The sequence below is a fragment of the Astatotilapia calliptera genome, chromosome 1 (assembly GCF_900246225.1).
Source record: "Astatotilapia calliptera chromosome 1, fAstCal1.2, whole genome shotgun sequence".
NCBI lineage: Eukaryota > Metazoa > Chordata > Actinopteri > Cichliformes > Cichlidae > Astatotilapia > Astatotilapia calliptera.
The window spans coordinates 30,519,002-30,535,099 of NC_039302.1; the positions used below are offsets into that span (position 1 = coordinate 30,519,002).

Here is a 16,098-nt window from a genome sequence, read left to right on the forward strand (position 1 = left end):
TCTGATTCTCCTTATTTGATTATTATAATGGGAGAAAACGTGGGAAACGCGTGACATATAGTGCATAAATAACACAACTCAATTTAGTTAATTTAAAGATAAAACTAATAATTAAACCAACTTTGAGAACAGAAACTCGGGACATATTTGAAAAAAAATTGAAAAAAAACGAATGTTTAATATAGAATTATTTATCTTATAAAATGTTAAATTGACAGGGGGAAAATTTTCAAGAAAAAAACAGCCTTCCTACTCCTTATTATTAACTTACATCTTAGCATACATACGAAACAAAACCTTATTGAGAGCCTTGCTTTTAAAAAAATAAAATTATGCTGAATGTTACAGACACCCTGGATTTTCTTTGATATTGCCTTTTCTTACCATTAATTGCACCTTTTTAAAATAATGCTAAAGAAAATACCTTCTAATTCATTCATCCATTCTGTAGTAAAAACAGACACTTTGAGCAAAGTAGACTTGTACTCATACCAATACACTGTCTAGCATCCCACTTGCTGTATGAAATCAAACACTTTACTAATTTGGGGTTGCTGATGTCAAAATTCATACTCAATTTGCTCTACAGTCATGTTATTTCACAAGTGGCAATTGTAAATACGATATGAAAAGATGGGTTTTTTTCTATTTATATGCTCCACTACATCCAAACATTGACGAAACATCAACGATTTAATGAAAAGGGCATACTTTGTTCATGTTTTGGATGACAGTGGGTGATCAAGACAAGCCATAGGCATCTCATTCAGTTTGCAGGGTGTGTGTCAAGAGCATGGATTAAGGGAAAGAGAAAAGACTTGTGTTTTGGTATTCCAGTCTAATCAAGGGAGCCACAAAAACACTTTGACAACTGCCACTTCAGTTTAATCAATATATTTCTAGATACAGTTCCAAAACAAAATAATTTATTGTTTACCTTAACCAGGCATCAGTAATGAGACCTGTACATCCTCCAGATTAAATACCACCTCACATTTTTACTGGCTCAGGTAATGAGAGGGAAGAGTCTGATGGGGTTTTTCTTTTCTCCAGAGCCACAACATTCTAATGATTTTGAAGATTCTAGTAGCTTATTTGTTGCCTGGTCATTTTGTACATACATGTACAAGATTTTAATCTGCTGAAGGAAGCAGCTGCGTTACTTTGGTCTAGCATCAACTGAGAGGTCAAAAGCCATCTTAAAGTGTATCCTACTGTATAATAGCCATTATGGTCAATTGGTCGTTCTGTGCAATTAAAAGAAGGCTATGCAAATATACAAACTGTGTTGGAGAAGCTGAAATACAATGAGCGCAAACAGGTCATAAGCGAAGAAAAATTGATTTGCTTTTTTGTGACAAAACTATGAGACTGAATATTTTTATAGGCATTTTTAACTGAATTGAACAAGGTAATAATGTTTTTTCTGGAAATCAGAAAATATTTTATATTTTGATGCAGGGCAGCAATAATCACCCAGTGTGTTTAAGTACTCATGCAGAGTAAATATAGTTCACAACAATGCAAACCATGATTTAACAGCTTACAGATGAAGATGCAATATAAACTTCTAACCAGGCAATTTAAAAAAAAAAAAGAGGGTCACTATTAATGTCTTTTTCAGCTAATCTAATAAATGATTCTACAAACTCTCAAATCTTATAAAAAGTTCACATACTCAGTTTTCAAATTCCCAAAAGCAACACACTTTTTCAGCATTTTATTGATCAATTCCAATACTTAAAAATATATATGCTGGTCTTTGAATATTTGTTATGGAGGGAGTCAAGGTAGCTGTTGCAACATACTATGAATATTATTTAAGGTCAGTAAATTGCTCAGTCAGCATCCACCATACCTCGAACCCACGTACGCTCCATGTGGAACATGGGGGTAGCTGAATGGTTTGATGAGTAGGAAAATGATGCGAGTCACATGCTGTGGGGGTTTTGTAGTCATTAGATTTCAAATCCTCTGTGACTTGTCCTAAATCACCTATGAGTGATTTAGGACCAACAAGGCTATGCTCTCAACCACCATCATCAAAACACAACATGAGGGAAAATATTTTGGAGGCACGTTTAGTCCCTTCAGTAGATTTCCAGAGATTTGCAGGCAGCATGCCAGTATATATTGAAGCAGTCCAACACCTTATGAAGACAAATTAATTGAGATTGAGATATATTATCTCAGTGTTTCTACCAGTTTGTATTTGGAAAGTCATGGAAAGATTCCTGAAATGGTTCACATAATGCAAAAGAAGAACATTGAAGAAAAAAAAAAAAATCAGGGTTTATTTCAAAAAGGGTACCGGTATTCCTTCACAGCCTGATGACATATTCACACATTAATTTCATTTTTACTGAAATAAGCAAGTTTATGGATATTTTGTTGAAAAAGTCTAAGAAACCACTGCAAGAATAGCTAACAAGCTTTACGTGAATTTTTGTCAGTCACGTATGATGATATCCAAATTATGACCAAAACAGGGAATTCTGGGATTTAGACAGTTCAGATCTATGTATAATTTTACTGACAGATTAAACAAAATCTACAAAATTTACCATCAATCTCCTTCAATTACTGAAAAAAATGTGTATGCAGACCAGTGTCTTCATTGGAAAAAACAACAACTTAGAATTCCAAAGTACAATGCAAAGTACAATAAATGCCATCAATATAATCCCCCTCATAATTATACAGATACTTTGAATAGATCAGCATTTCTTGTGGAAGTACTGCAAACACCAACGTCAAGCCCGCTGGATTCAAAGAAGGATGCCCATAAGAAAAGTTGGTGTCAGATCCCACACCTGATCTTTCAAAAATGTTTCAATCAGACATGAAAATACAAACACAGTCTCAAAATTGTTTAAAGTTTAATTTAGGTGGGGAAAAAACCTGCCAACTCCAGCATACAATAACGGTTATTACATTCCCTTCGCTCTGCACAACAAACAGTAAACCATCATTTAAAGAATATAAACATAAATACTTGTTGGTTTCACAACCATATTCTGTCTCGTTCTATGCTCCTGCTAGCATATTTGTCCAAATCAAACAGGCTTTTATAGTCCTCATTTTTTCAACACCTTCTCCAGATAACCAATAAATCTTCTCAGGTTCACTCTGATGTTATCCAGCACACACAGCTGCTGAGGGCTGTATTTGCCTTTTCCTTCTTTACGAATCTGGTAGTGGAAAAAAAAAAGAATTGTTATTCAAAGGAGAATTCACACAATGCAGTGGCGAGATAAGAAAAAAATAAAGGTGCTTCGTATATTTCCAGGGGAGAAAAAAAAAAAAAAAGCATAGCTGAAAAAATATTGAGAAATTATCAAGCACACAGATCAGTAAAGATGAATTTATCTTTGGTACCTTGGTCTTGAAGACAGGCTGTAGTGCCTTCAGTGCAGGCAGCAGACTGATGTTTTTTGCAGCTGTCTCTGCCTCCTCTCCATCCGCAAACACATCAAACAAAGCATCAAGGGCTTCTCCATTTACAACGAGTTCAGGATCCTTTGTGGCAACTTGAAGCAACGCATTTCCGATCATCTGTGGAAGAAGAGGTTCTTAGAGGAAGAACAACTTTTCCAAAAGAATAAATGAGAGAAAGAGATACCTGCAGGGTTTCTGCAGTGCCCTTCTCTTTGGCTAATGTGCTGCCAGTGATGCCAAGAATGGCGACGGCGTTGACCCTCACGCTGACAACATCACAGCGGGTGGCCGTTTCGCTCAAGCTCATCAGCTGCTGGGGGGTCATACACTAGCAAAAACAAAAGCCAAACACATAGATACTGAGCTGTCAGGAACAAAAACTGTCAACAGAAGCAAGTGTGAAGTGGCAGTGGATTTTAAAGTTCAGTTCAAGGCGGAAATTTTACATTCAGGTCTGTTTTTATGCAGTTACCAAAGACGGAACTAACATATGGAGTATTATTCAACCTGTACACTCCTGTCATGTGTTCTGCAGCCATGATAACAAAGACTATATAATTAGGCACAGGGAAATGTAGAATCAAGCATTTTTATCATTTACCCTCAGCTAGCAGCTAAAAGTCGGGATACCTCGACCTCGGCTGCACAGACTTTGACCTCTTTTTGTAATCACCAAAACTGATTTAGCTGTTTATTTAAATAGTGGCGTCTTATCTACCTGTGGGATATTTTTGGAGGCAATCATCTGTAAAAGAGATCGCATGGCGCTGATGACAGCCTCTAGAAACTCCTCGTCTTTGGGAATCTCTGAAAGAAACATAGTTTCGATTTGTAGTTTCCTTTCTCACAAATGCATACTCACTTTTTTGCCTTCTTTAAATAGAAAAATAACAAATGGTACTATAATACTGCAGAAGAAGTTTTATTAATGTGAGACCTGGAGCACCAAAGACCATAGAGGAGAGATGCTGTGCTGCTTCCTGCAGGGCTGTTGCACCACCCAAAGACTCTGCATCCATGGTGGAGAGGATACTGTGGAGGCAAGTCAGTGCCCGGGATTGAACGCGCTCCATCCTAAAAAGAAGGTGAGACTTTTTATTTAAAAATTTAGAGACTTTAAAAAAAAAAAAATTATTTATAAATGAGAAAGAATAAAGATAGTTAAACTCAGACAGTGAAGTTCAATGGAAGAAGAGAGGAGGATTACTTTTTTATCAGGCCTCTCCAGGAGGGATTTTGATGGCACAAATTCACAGTTTCCTTTTTAGGGAACTCTGTTTTCTTCAGAACCTTAAAAACAGGAAAATATGGAATATTATGGCAGCCCTTTTACATTTGGGAGTGGCTGCGTAGGTGCATATAAACTGTATGTGAAAGTGAGTTCTCTATGAAACTGCACAAACAACGCAATCCATTCAGCCTGGGGGAGAAGATGGGTGAGGTTCACCACATAATCAATCTAATCTGAAATTTGTATTTACAGCAATGCAAGCTAAAATGACAGCTTAACAACATTCACAAGCGCGTCAAAGCTTTGATGATGAACTGGCTGAGATGTGACTGAAGAATCAGACTGTCATTTGCCTTTTGTGGTATGCTGTGGTTGATCAAAGCCCCATGAACTTCAGCTGACAAGCACAATGGAGACATCAGATTGGACACTCCATCACAAAGACCATCGGGACCCATGTCACTTTCATCACTGCTTGATTCCTCCTCCCACTCGTCATCAGAAGGGTCTGAACATGTGCACACACAGAGAGTTAATTAGAGAAATTAACAATGAAGATTTTTTTTTTTTTAATGTTCTCAAATGAGACCTTTGTGTGCATTTCTTGCTATAACAGTTTCTCCGATAGACAAACACATAGTTGGTGACTGTGTCATAGGAAATATATTTGATGAAAAGTGCCCGGGGTCAGCATGGCTGTCCGTGGCCACACCACTCACCGTCAGAGCAGCACATGTTGACGATGATCTCCAAGGACGTTTGCTGGGCTGTCAGCAAGGCCGTTGCCTCCCTCAGCTCCTCCTTCCCCCTCTGGACAAAAACAATCAGCCATGTGAGTCAACATTCTACTAAAACAATGCCTTTTAGCACTCTTATCACCCAGTCTGGGTTCAGCTGACTGCCACAAAGAAAAATAATTCTACAGATGCATTCCACTATGTCCTTCTTGCGGTGCAGTGAGCATTAAAACCCAGTTCAAGGGTGTTGCTCCTGAAGGAATAAGTGTAAAACTGTGTTTGCATGATAAATAAATGGTTTACCCCAGATGAATCTTTATACTAGTACACTAGAACAACCCAAACAACCCGCAATATTAGAGGGTATTCTGGTACGTCACCATGAATGTCACCCACAATCCTAGGGCCTCGGCTCTGACTGAGCTTAGAGGGACAGCTCTGTCTCGCCGGAGTCAGGTCTGGGGACTGTCAACTTGGTGGAAGCCACAAGTTGGTCCTCAGCTGAACCTTGTTGGGTGTCCCTAATCTGCTCCCCCCTAAACCCGACAGTTTGTCTGCCCTGTCGCTCTGGCTCACATTTCAGCGTGACTCACACACCACCTTTTCACCAGGCATTAATGTGCACCTCAAAAACAAAACAAAGAAACCCTAACAACAAAAAACTTGAAACCAAATTGAGATTAACCCTTTAAAACACCTGAGAAATGGCCCTAAACTTTGACTTATGAGTCATTAGAACCCCAACCCTAATCACTTAAAATTGGTCTAAAAAAAGCCAAATGAAAGTAAGTCAGTTTTCTTCCAGTGAAAAATGCATAATAAGAGCCATAAACTCTTCTACCCCAAATGCCCTCTGTCAAGTACTGAATGAGCCAATAGGCAGCCACCAATGGTTTTACTTTAAGGGATCATTACAGCATCATGTACACCATGTTATAATTAAACCTTAATCAAAATGATACTTTATTTTTGCAGTGGATGCTTACATTGGAATTTTGAGTTTTAAAAAGCTTTGCTTCAGGTAGAATATACTTTTTGTTCAGCATAATTGCAAACATTTGCATTTTTACAGTTGAAAACACTTGTCCACGCTCTCGTGCAAAACAGAGCGTATGCTCTGTGCTGATGAATAAATTAGAAGACAATGTGCATATAATAAAATAATACTGGTCAATATCTCAGACTATTTTACATACGAGTGGAAGAATGCAAATGGCAATACATAAGGGTTTACTGATTTCAACCTCTATGCCCAGAGGCCCACAGGCTGAAAGTACAGAATTTTAATACTAAGCAGAGCATAATTAATTCAATGCATATATAACGGATCAGACAGTTTAGAGGTATGAAACAGCCAATTCCTCAACTGTAACTGTCCTTGCTTTGGTTTTCTTAACTCTAAATGGGCCTAAGAGATTGCAAGAGTTAATACGTACAGGCAAGAGGTCAGAGAAGTCATTATCAACTTTTGCAGCTTTTCCATTCCTCTTCTGTTTAGGTGCTTCCTCCTCTTCAATCATCTCCTCCTCAGCGAGCTCTTCTGGAGCTTGGCCCTCTATGTCTGACACAGCTGGGGCGTTTCTGTGGCGAAGCTCCTCTGCTTGTCTAAGTTCAGGTATTAGCATACCTGCATCCAAATCCAGGCATTGTGATAAGGTAGCTACCACAGCGTTGACGGTCTCGGCCTGACGAGCAGCAGGCAGACTACTCTTCATGTTCCACAGCGTACCTGAGCAACACATCAGACAGAGTTCAGGCTCAGGAAGGGGTATGACACATTACAATTTACAGACTCCTGTGCTGGTCAATTTGTCTAATTGTGGTTAAGTTTAGAACAACAACAAAAAAAGACATGAAAAGGGACAAATTGTACCTGCAGCCAGTGTCCTGAGGAGAGTTTGTGTCACGCCTGGTTGAGATGACAGCAGCACATTCTCCAGGGCTCCGAGCACAGCAGTGTTCATGCTACAAAGCAGCTCTGGGTTATCCTCAGTCACAGTGTGCAAACAGTGAGCTGGGGAACACACAGAGGAGAGTGTGTTTAAAAGCTGAAACTGGGCACAAAAGCTACAAGCTAGCTTTGTTCTTGGAGTTCCTTGCTGGTGTTAGAACCATATTAATAGCACAGATGTGTTAAGCATCCTGTCAGTACTTGTTAGAGGTGTGTCGCCTAATAAATGAAGATGGTTAGAGAACACCTACAAAATGTACACCTTTATTTAATAAAATCTCAATGTTAAATAGCAAATAAGAATAAATGCTTTAGACATACCAGCAGATATGGCTAGTTCCAGGTTGTGTGGGTGTTTCTCCAGGCACTGAACAACCACATCCAAGAGACCGGATTTGTTAAACACAGACAACGCCTGGCTGCTGCTTTCACTGAAAGACAAACAAATAATACAAAGCATGCCTAGGTCAATAAGAGTGATTTATCAGAGACGATGTCAGAAAACTAAATTCAAGGAATAAACTCACAAATATATGGGGTTTTCTGGATTTCTTTTACTTTTATGTAGTTACTAGACATAGAATACCCTCATGAGCTGATCATTAACCAACAGCAAAGGACAGGTGAATGGATGATGTTTTGGCATGTCCCCAAAGATTTTACAGTCAGACCCATAGCAAGACCTGGCTGATTATGTATGTGGCCAAACTGACCTTTCTGAGCCAATAATAATTTTTTTAAAAGCCTTCTATGAAAACAAATAAGGTCAACTTACCACAGATTCCACAGCAAGTGTACAGCTTCATTGGCTACATCCTCCACTGCATTACTTTGGTCTTTCATCGACACAATGGCACTTTCAAAGCCAGCACAGCACTGGAAAGCAAATGTGTTGCAAATGTGAACAGAACAAGTAAAACAGGTCTCAATTTTCCAATCATTCATCTGAACATATTTAGATCATTTCTGACCCTCAAAAATTTGAGAAACTTTTTATGGCTAATTTAAGTTACACAAAGGCCAACACTGAGCTTGGATTTGATGCCATTTGATTCAGTGTCCACTTATATATAACCACAACTATATTTGCTCTGAGATACAAACTAATTGCTGAGGATATTATAGCTTGATGTTGCTGTAACAGCTGCTGATGGGGAGCAACTGAAGTGATGCGGTGAGCGAAAAGCAGCGATGGAGTCTCACCTCTCTAAGCAGTGCTGTCAAAGGAGTCATGATGTCGTGCTTCACCATGTCCTCACACACCTCCTGACCTCCACATGCACTCAGATTCCTGTCAAGGGAAGACACACACAGACGCACAGTCATCAGTCACTCAGAGGAGACTCGCGGTCAGAGATGCTGTTTGTAATTTTGTGTGTGTGTGTGTGGGAGAGGAAAGCAGAGGGGTTGGGGGGAGCCGGGAGATCCACTGTGAGCAATGGTTTTGTTTTGATTTCGAGGAGACAAAATGCTATTTAGGGTTTACTGAAAGGCCTCAAATCAGACTAGAGGTTAATATCAATATGACACACAGTACTGTACTCATCATGCACAGCATGGTATTACGCACAATGTACAATACTGTGCAAAAGTCTTTTCTTTTTTTGCCAATCAGTGCCTTATCAGATGGTGTTGCAAAGGGATACAATACTTTTCTGCATTTGTAATTTCACAGCCAGGACCATATTTTACAGATGGCTGTAGACACTCACTGCTGTACCTCCCTCCCTGTACATATTGACAATTTGAAACAAAAACATTCAAATTTATATATCCATCTATATCTATTAGACCTGTTGCCACTTATTTTCATTCCAGTTCTTGTGTGATTTGGCATGTCTTAGCCTTTTCTCCCTTAAGAATGTCTTCTTGCCAGCCAAACCTAAACTGAGACCATTTCTTATGAGACCTTAGTGAACAGGAAATTGATTAACTAAAAGGCCAGATGTACTTCTCACATCTGTACTGGATTTGTTTTATTTCTTAAGGACATCACTTTCTGATACCGTTTCATTTGCTGTAAGCCTTACACTTCTACTGTCATCCTCACACTTCTTTTTAAATAGCTATTTGGGAATGAACTTGTTGGTGCAAAAACACTATTTTAAAAAAAGCCTGGAAAACTATTGATCAAGCCCACTTTAAACAAAATGGCAAGCAAGGCTGTCACCTTGTAAGAAAAATTTAAAGAAATAAGGGGTGGCTCAAGACTTTTGCACTGGATAAGTACTAGAAACATTCTGTGAGGTTTAATGCAGTCGTCTCACAGCAGAAAGGTCCTTGGTTCTTCTGCCCAACTGTGAAGATTTCTGTGTGAAGTTTGGATGTTCTCCTTGTGTCTGTGTGGCTTCTCTCTGGATAATCCAGTTTCTTTCCACAGTCCAAAGACATCCACAGTAGGTTAACTTGTGATTTCTAAACTGGTTGTCTGTCTGTCTGTGTTAGCCCTATTAGACTGCTGACATGTTCAGGCTACATCTCAGCTTTCACCCCATAACACCTGGGATAGGCTCCAGTCCACTCATGACTCTGAGGTGGATAAGCAGTTAAGAAAAGGGATGCGTAGATGGGTTTAGGCAAAGCAGCTCCCTGGATAGTGTGTAGAAGTCAACAAATGCCACCCACTCAGAGGTAAACGCACTGGACTATGAGCTGTGCTATTTGTATTCTTATATGCACCTCTCTCTGTGAAGCCCGAGAAAAGTTCAGTTCTGTAACACCACACTGACTGAAGTGATTGGAAGAAAAGAGCCACGATTACATTTTCTAATGTTTTCCAGGGCTTTTGTAGACACATTTCTTAGCTTTCTGCATTTTCTGTTGCAGTATCAACAGTGCTCACTAAAAACCAGCACACAATACATGTATTATGCATATAAGCAAAAAGCATGTGTAGCTGTATGTGTAACTAAAATATATATAAGGGAGCCAAATGAAACGGCACAATGTGACTCATTTTATTTATTTATTTATTATCCAATAACACACTTTTAAAAACTGCAGAAGCATGTGACTGACAACTGACTTCCCTCTACCTGCACCTGACTTTCTTCACAGCAGGAAAAGCACTAACATTACTAATGTCAAGTAGTAATCTGGGGCACACAAATGGGAGAGAAATTAAGGCATGTGGTCAAGCAATAAACGTCCTCACTTGCTGTAATCGAGAGAAGAAAATATTAAAAGCATTGTCTTGCTAGCATAAACAGCCTCTTCTTGATGATTCTCACTCCATCGCAAAGTATCTACATACAACTACACTGTTAACCAAAGGAGGTTTAAACAGCCAGAATGATAATGTGAGGGTCTCACACCTGCCACTGAAACAACTCTGGCAACAACCCATGCCAGGAACTGGCTCTTTGAGGTTTTCAGCAAGTTTCATTAGCTCTTCTGTTAGCAACAATTTGCTGCCCATGGAGCCTTGGGCACCCACAACTCATCATCTGTTTGCCAGTTGTGGGCCCTTTAATTTGTCACATCATCCATAACCATGGGCTGAGCTTCCACTGCTATGCTGATGATACACAGTTATCATCAGGATAACAGTCACTTCCCTCCTCTGTGCCTTGTAAACTGCCTAAAAGACATCAGAATTTGAATGTCAGCAAACTTTTTCAAATTGAACAACAATAAAAATGAACTCTTGGTTGTGGTTCCCAATTCAAAGCTCGAGAAGAGGGAGGTCTCTGGAGGTCAACAACATCAAATCTGCCTCTAAGTCTGCCTTCCAGCACTTCAAGAACACATGTCCATACTAAAACCTTTATTCTCAAACTCTGCAGCTGGCACCCTCACTCATGCCTCATCACCTCCTACTTTAACTACGCCAATGATGTTCTGTTTTGGTCGACCATCCCTATCCTTATACCTCCACCAGAGACTGCCACTTCTCTTGTGCCCTTGCTCATACAAATCACTGCAAACTGACAACACAGAAAAGTTCAAATATGTTTTATGATGACCCCAGCACTAAAATGGCCTATTCTAGCAAAAAAAAAAAAATAGGTCACACGTGTTGATTACTTGTTAGATGACCCCAGTGATCCAGGTCTTCGTCAAGTGACAGGAACCCAGATTATTTGTTACACCCAGACTCACCTGAGAGCTCCAGTGGCAGTCTCTCTGACAGCCAGGCTCCGGTCCAGCAACATGGGACCCAGGCGCCTAACAGCATCCCTCTGGAGGAAACCCGGAATGGTCTGACTCTGCTGCACCACCCGAGAAATACTGGCACATGCAAACTCTCGCACATCAGCGCTGGGACTCTGCAACTATAGGAAACGTGTTTAAAAGCACGTGACACCAGCTATTCGAAATGTTAGAAACTGCAAAAATAGGAGCTCTTAAACTCAAAGTTAGAGACATTCGTGTAAGAAGAAGCACTGTATATTCCTACTTTCTCAAGCAACTCCGCAGCTGGACAGCTATCATCACCATGCTCTTCCTCCTCACCGTCTCCTTCCTTCACCACAGTCACCGGCAGCCCGACCGAGTTGAACTGCGGACGTTTAAACTTAGTGGTTTTACTTTTACCCATTTCACGTGATTATTAAAGTGCGAGTTGCGCGTATAACGCGGCGTTTACTCCCCTCTTCTTTTCTCTGACACTGAGTTTGTTGCGGATCAAACACACGCTCCGGCTTCTGCCTTGTTGGAGGCCATGTGGAAGACTGTTCCCTGCCGTAAAGTGTTGGTTGCTAAGAGAAAGCACGACGCTGTCGCAAAAGCGCACAAGCTACGCATGTGACAAGCTCCATAGGAAGAATAGAAGGCAACAAGAAATAAAGAGACAGCCCTGATATTCCCACGTCTTATGAATTTATTTATTAGGCAAATAACCTTTAAAATAGAAACATTTTAGATAAAATACATGCTGAACAGAAACAGAAATATACCCTCACTCTGAATGTGTAAAATATGTCAAAGGTTATACATGAGTAAATCAGCAGCTTCAATGATGACGACACAGCAACACTGTTTAAAAAAAAAAAAAGAAAAAAAAAGAAGGGCCTCTCAGTTCGTTTCTTTGCTGAAAATGCATTTCCCATCATACTTCATCTAAGAGCATCCAAAGGAATTAAAGACAAGAAGGCAATCAACAAAGATGAGACCTGACAGAACCCAGGAGCGTGTGGTCACTGGATGTTTGGTCGTGGTTTCAGAATAAGTTTCCCCGTCTGCGAAAAGACAAGAAAAAATTAAAAATAAAATAAAACCTTAAATTTTAGTAAAATGGTAAAAAAATAAAAATCACCATGTTGACTCACATCATCACAGGACATGTTGTATTCTGCTAAAACTGTGCGGCAGCGAGCAGCAATACTGCAGGGGTAACGGTTAAAGACAATAACCAGGAATGGAAATAGGAATAAATCCACTATGTGATGTTCCTCAACCTGACAAAAATCAGCTTTGGACATCTGCTGATACCATGTACAAAAACGGAAACTATTGAGAAATCAATAAACTAAATTCTTTACTGAGACAAAGACGATGGGATTCCAGTCAAACAGGCTGTTTAGGAAGGTGAATGAAGTGACCTAGAGGTATCTGCATGGAACCCAAAAGACCTGGTCAAATTCTCTAAATACTAAAGAAAGATGCTTCAGTGCTTTAATAACCTCCTACAACAAAATGTACACCAAACCACCCTTTATGAAACCAAAGTCCATTCACATCAAATAAAGTAATTAACATAGCTGACAAGTGCAGTGCAAATCCTGATTAACAGTGGATTTTCTATTCCATGACATAATCTCCTGATATGGTTTTGAGCCTTCAACAACAGGCTGTTAAACCCACATGTGGACTCTGACCACTACACTGCTTCTTATCAAGCTGTTGTCTTGTTTGAGGCCTGTTTACTTATAGTAGGAAAGAAAGCTTTATAAATATAGACTATGGGCAGAACTAAGGCAGGAACTAGACTGAATCATCTCTCCAGTGGGAAGAGAAAATATGAGTTGACAGGATGGCCAATGTGGCAAACATTTCAAGTTATTTCATTTAATAAGATACTTATTTAAAACTAAAAGTAAGATTTTTCCCTCCAGACGTTCTTTTTTTTATATGTCCTGCACAAAACATAAGATACAAAAGTATCTAAGACAAGCTTCTGTTGTCCATCTTAGTTTCACCATGGCAGACCCATGTCGACAGCATCCACCATGACACTGTTCAGCTGTCTGATATGAGTATAATCAGATTGTCTGAGGACCCATGATCTTATCACAAAGGTCAAGATGAAGAGATTAGGAAAAACCACAGCCTGGGAATTATTTTATCTGCAAGGCAACATCAGGCTAGATGTAAACTGTAAGAAGTCAGTTTAATTTTCTCCACAGTAGCCACCAGTACACTACTGCAGATGTGTGTGGTACAGTAAACATAGGAACTTAACTGAATTAAATTGATGGGCAACTGTCACAGATACCTGATCCAAGTACATGAGTCACTAATTTGTGTTTACTGAAGTAGAAAAAAACAAGGATACATTGATGGCGCCACAACTCGTTTGTGTATTCCAGCGAAGAAGAGAGCTATTAGAGTGATGCAGCTGATGGTGAAGAAGGGATGATTCCATAGGGATGAAAAGAAAGATACCTGCATGACAAAAGGAAACAAAGCAACATCAATCTGGGTGAGAAAATATTTACTTTTACAGATGTTTTTTTTAGGATGTGATGACAACATCTAGCACCAGTGCTTGTGTCTGCTATTTTATGACATAGAAATTAATTAATTAATTAATACCAAATTATTATTAATTAAAAGTGACACTTCTGGGTGGATGAAAAATGTATTTCTTTTTAAATGTAACTTTCAATTTTGAAATTTTTATGTTGCCACTGGCTTTACTTATGAAGTTATGGAGGCTCAGAAATGCATGAAAGACAAATGAAGAAAGACAAGATTTCAGCATGCCCATATGCACTTCAAGGACCTTTAACTTGGAGATTTAGAAAAGAATGAAGGTAAAATTTTGAATGACTTCATTAATCCTGTCAAAGACACTGTAAGATATAAATAAATACAAAAATCTGGAAACCATCTTCAAATTTGGCTGGTCTTCTATAGAATGAGGAATGAAAATTTTTCAGAAAGATGGAGACCTCAAACCATGAACACATCCAGGGAGACAAGCTAAACGTTCGAGATATGCTACAGCTGATGGAGATATTCAGACAGGCAGAGATAGAAAAGAGGCTTAAGGGACAGAAAAACTTCTTATAAGACTAGCCTAAAATTTGACAATGTGGTCAGTTATAGTTAAAACACATGTGCAGACACTATACCTTGATTAGAACTCACCTAAACTGTACTAATACATGAACAATTATCTATTAATGCATGAGGCTGCTTTTATTGGATCAAGTTACCTAATGATACCACTTATCCCTGTTGGCCATACTGTTCAATACAAGGGATATATATATACACCTCTGATTTCTCTTCGAGTCAGACTTTCTCGACAAATACTTACTTTCTGTGTGTCTGGGTCTATTAACCAGTTCCAAGCTCCAGTAGCTGTACAGACAGACACCACTATCAGTATCACTGAAAGAAAACATAAGAACAAGATATTTAAATCAACTCACTGTAGAGCTTTAGCTAATAGTTGCAGTTTGAGATCAACATGAACTTCTTTCAGGTTAATTGCAATATCAAAAAGATGTCAACCATTGTAACTTCTCTGCTGTTGTCACTTACTTCTCCACCTGCCTGTGGCAGGTTGCAAACAGGAGACATACTCTGTCAGTCTTCTCTCAAAGGCCTTCAGGTCTGCAACAAAACAACAGGACCATGAGCAGACGCTGTGTTTGGACCAAGGATTACGCAGGTATCCCCAGAAAAGCTTTTTTTAGTCTCTTCCCCAAAAGAATGTCATGAAATTCAATCTTAAAATAAAGCCAGCCTTAGCCCTATAGCTCAGTTGGTGTCATCACTCAAAGTTGTAAACTGAAGACAGAAATCCACCATTACTTAAAATGAAGCTCTTAAATGCCCTGTAGGTTTGCTACACTTTCACTTCCAAGCTGATCATATTCCCTACATATGTAAAAATAAAAAAAAAGTTGCTGGCTATGACTCTACGATCCCAGTTACAAAAGCGGGGGGATTTAACAATTAAACATGTGTTTGCGTGTAAATAATGAAGGGTATCAGTGGCTGAATGTTTTGTCAGTTAGGCTAACGAGCATGCTAAGAAAACTAGCCGGCTAACGCATTATTACGCCAAAATTTCACAACCCATCTTAAGACGTTTGCTCAGTAAACATTCCGTGGCTTTGGCTGCAACGACTATACCCGCTGAAACTTTACATTTGATTAATTTGAGTCGCTTTTACTGTTGATTACCTTCGGCCTGTTCCAAGGAGTTCATGTCTGAACCACTGTCTATGGTCTGAGAAGCAGCTACAACACCCTTCCCCTCAGCTGTAGGACAGGCCTGCTGACCAATCCTGATCGAGTGTGTGCGCAGCTAATATGATTGGGTGTGACCCAAATAAGGGGCGGTGCCAACGTTGAAGTTCCGCCTGCTGCAGGCAAACTGCATGGACGGCAGGTTTCGCTTATGTAACAGTCAAGAAAACCTGGTTTCTATGTTCCAGAAAGCGCTCTTACGAATGGAAAGTAGTTTGATATGATTACATAAAAACTACATGGGAGAAAATGCAAGCATCTAATAGTTTGAAATCTTTGAGCACACAGATTTGAGATAGTCCAATGATTGTTTG

General features: G+C 39.4%; 2 protein-coding genes across 3 annotated transcripts; both read right to left on the reverse strand.

Moving 5' to 3' along the window:
* Positions 1–2,267: 2,267 nt before the first annotated feature.
* heatr3 (HEAT repeat containing 3) lies at positions 2,268–12,087 on the reverse strand. Its single transcript, XM_026173955.1, has 15 exons — positions 11,757–12,087; positions 11,459–11,631; positions 8,561–8,648; positions 8,133–8,233; positions 7,679–7,788; positions 7,280–7,420; positions 6,843–7,135; positions 5,389–5,479; positions 5,023–5,177; positions 4,646–4,728; positions 4,376–4,512; positions 4,157–4,245; positions 3,623–3,766; positions 3,379–3,555; positions 2,268–3,191 (listed from the first exon to the last, which is right to left on the reverse strand). The coding sequence occupies exons 1-15, from the start codon at positions 11,895–11,897 to the stop codon at positions 3,078–3,080; spliced, it is 2,037 nt and encodes a 678-aa protein (XP_026029740.1). The 5' UTR covers positions 11,898–12,087; the 3' UTR covers positions 2,268–3,077.
* An 82-nt stretch (positions 12,088–12,169) lies between these two features.
* cnep1r1 (CTD nuclear envelope phosphatase 1 regulatory subunit 1) lies at positions 12,170–15,819 on the reverse strand. Of its 2 annotated transcripts, XM_026173967.1 has the most exons (7): positions 15,719–15,799; positions 15,071–15,142; positions 14,844–14,917; positions 13,854–13,963; positions 12,628–12,682; positions 12,472–12,537; positions 12,170–12,334 (listed from the first exon to the last, which is right to left on the reverse strand). In XM_026173967.1, exons 1-6 carry the CDS (start codon positions 15,741–15,743, stop codon positions 12,496–12,498), a joined length of 378 nt encoding a protein of 125 aa, XP_026029752.1. In that variant the 5' UTR covers positions 15,744–15,799; the 3' UTR covers positions 12,170–12,334; positions 12,472–12,495. The 2 variants fall into 2 exon arrangements, with proteins under 2 accessions (XP_026029752.1, XP_026029760.1); XM_026173975.1 differs by having other exon boundaries at positions 12,170–12,537; positions 15,719–15,819.
* Between the last annotated feature and the right edge of the window lie 279 nt (positions 15,820–16,098).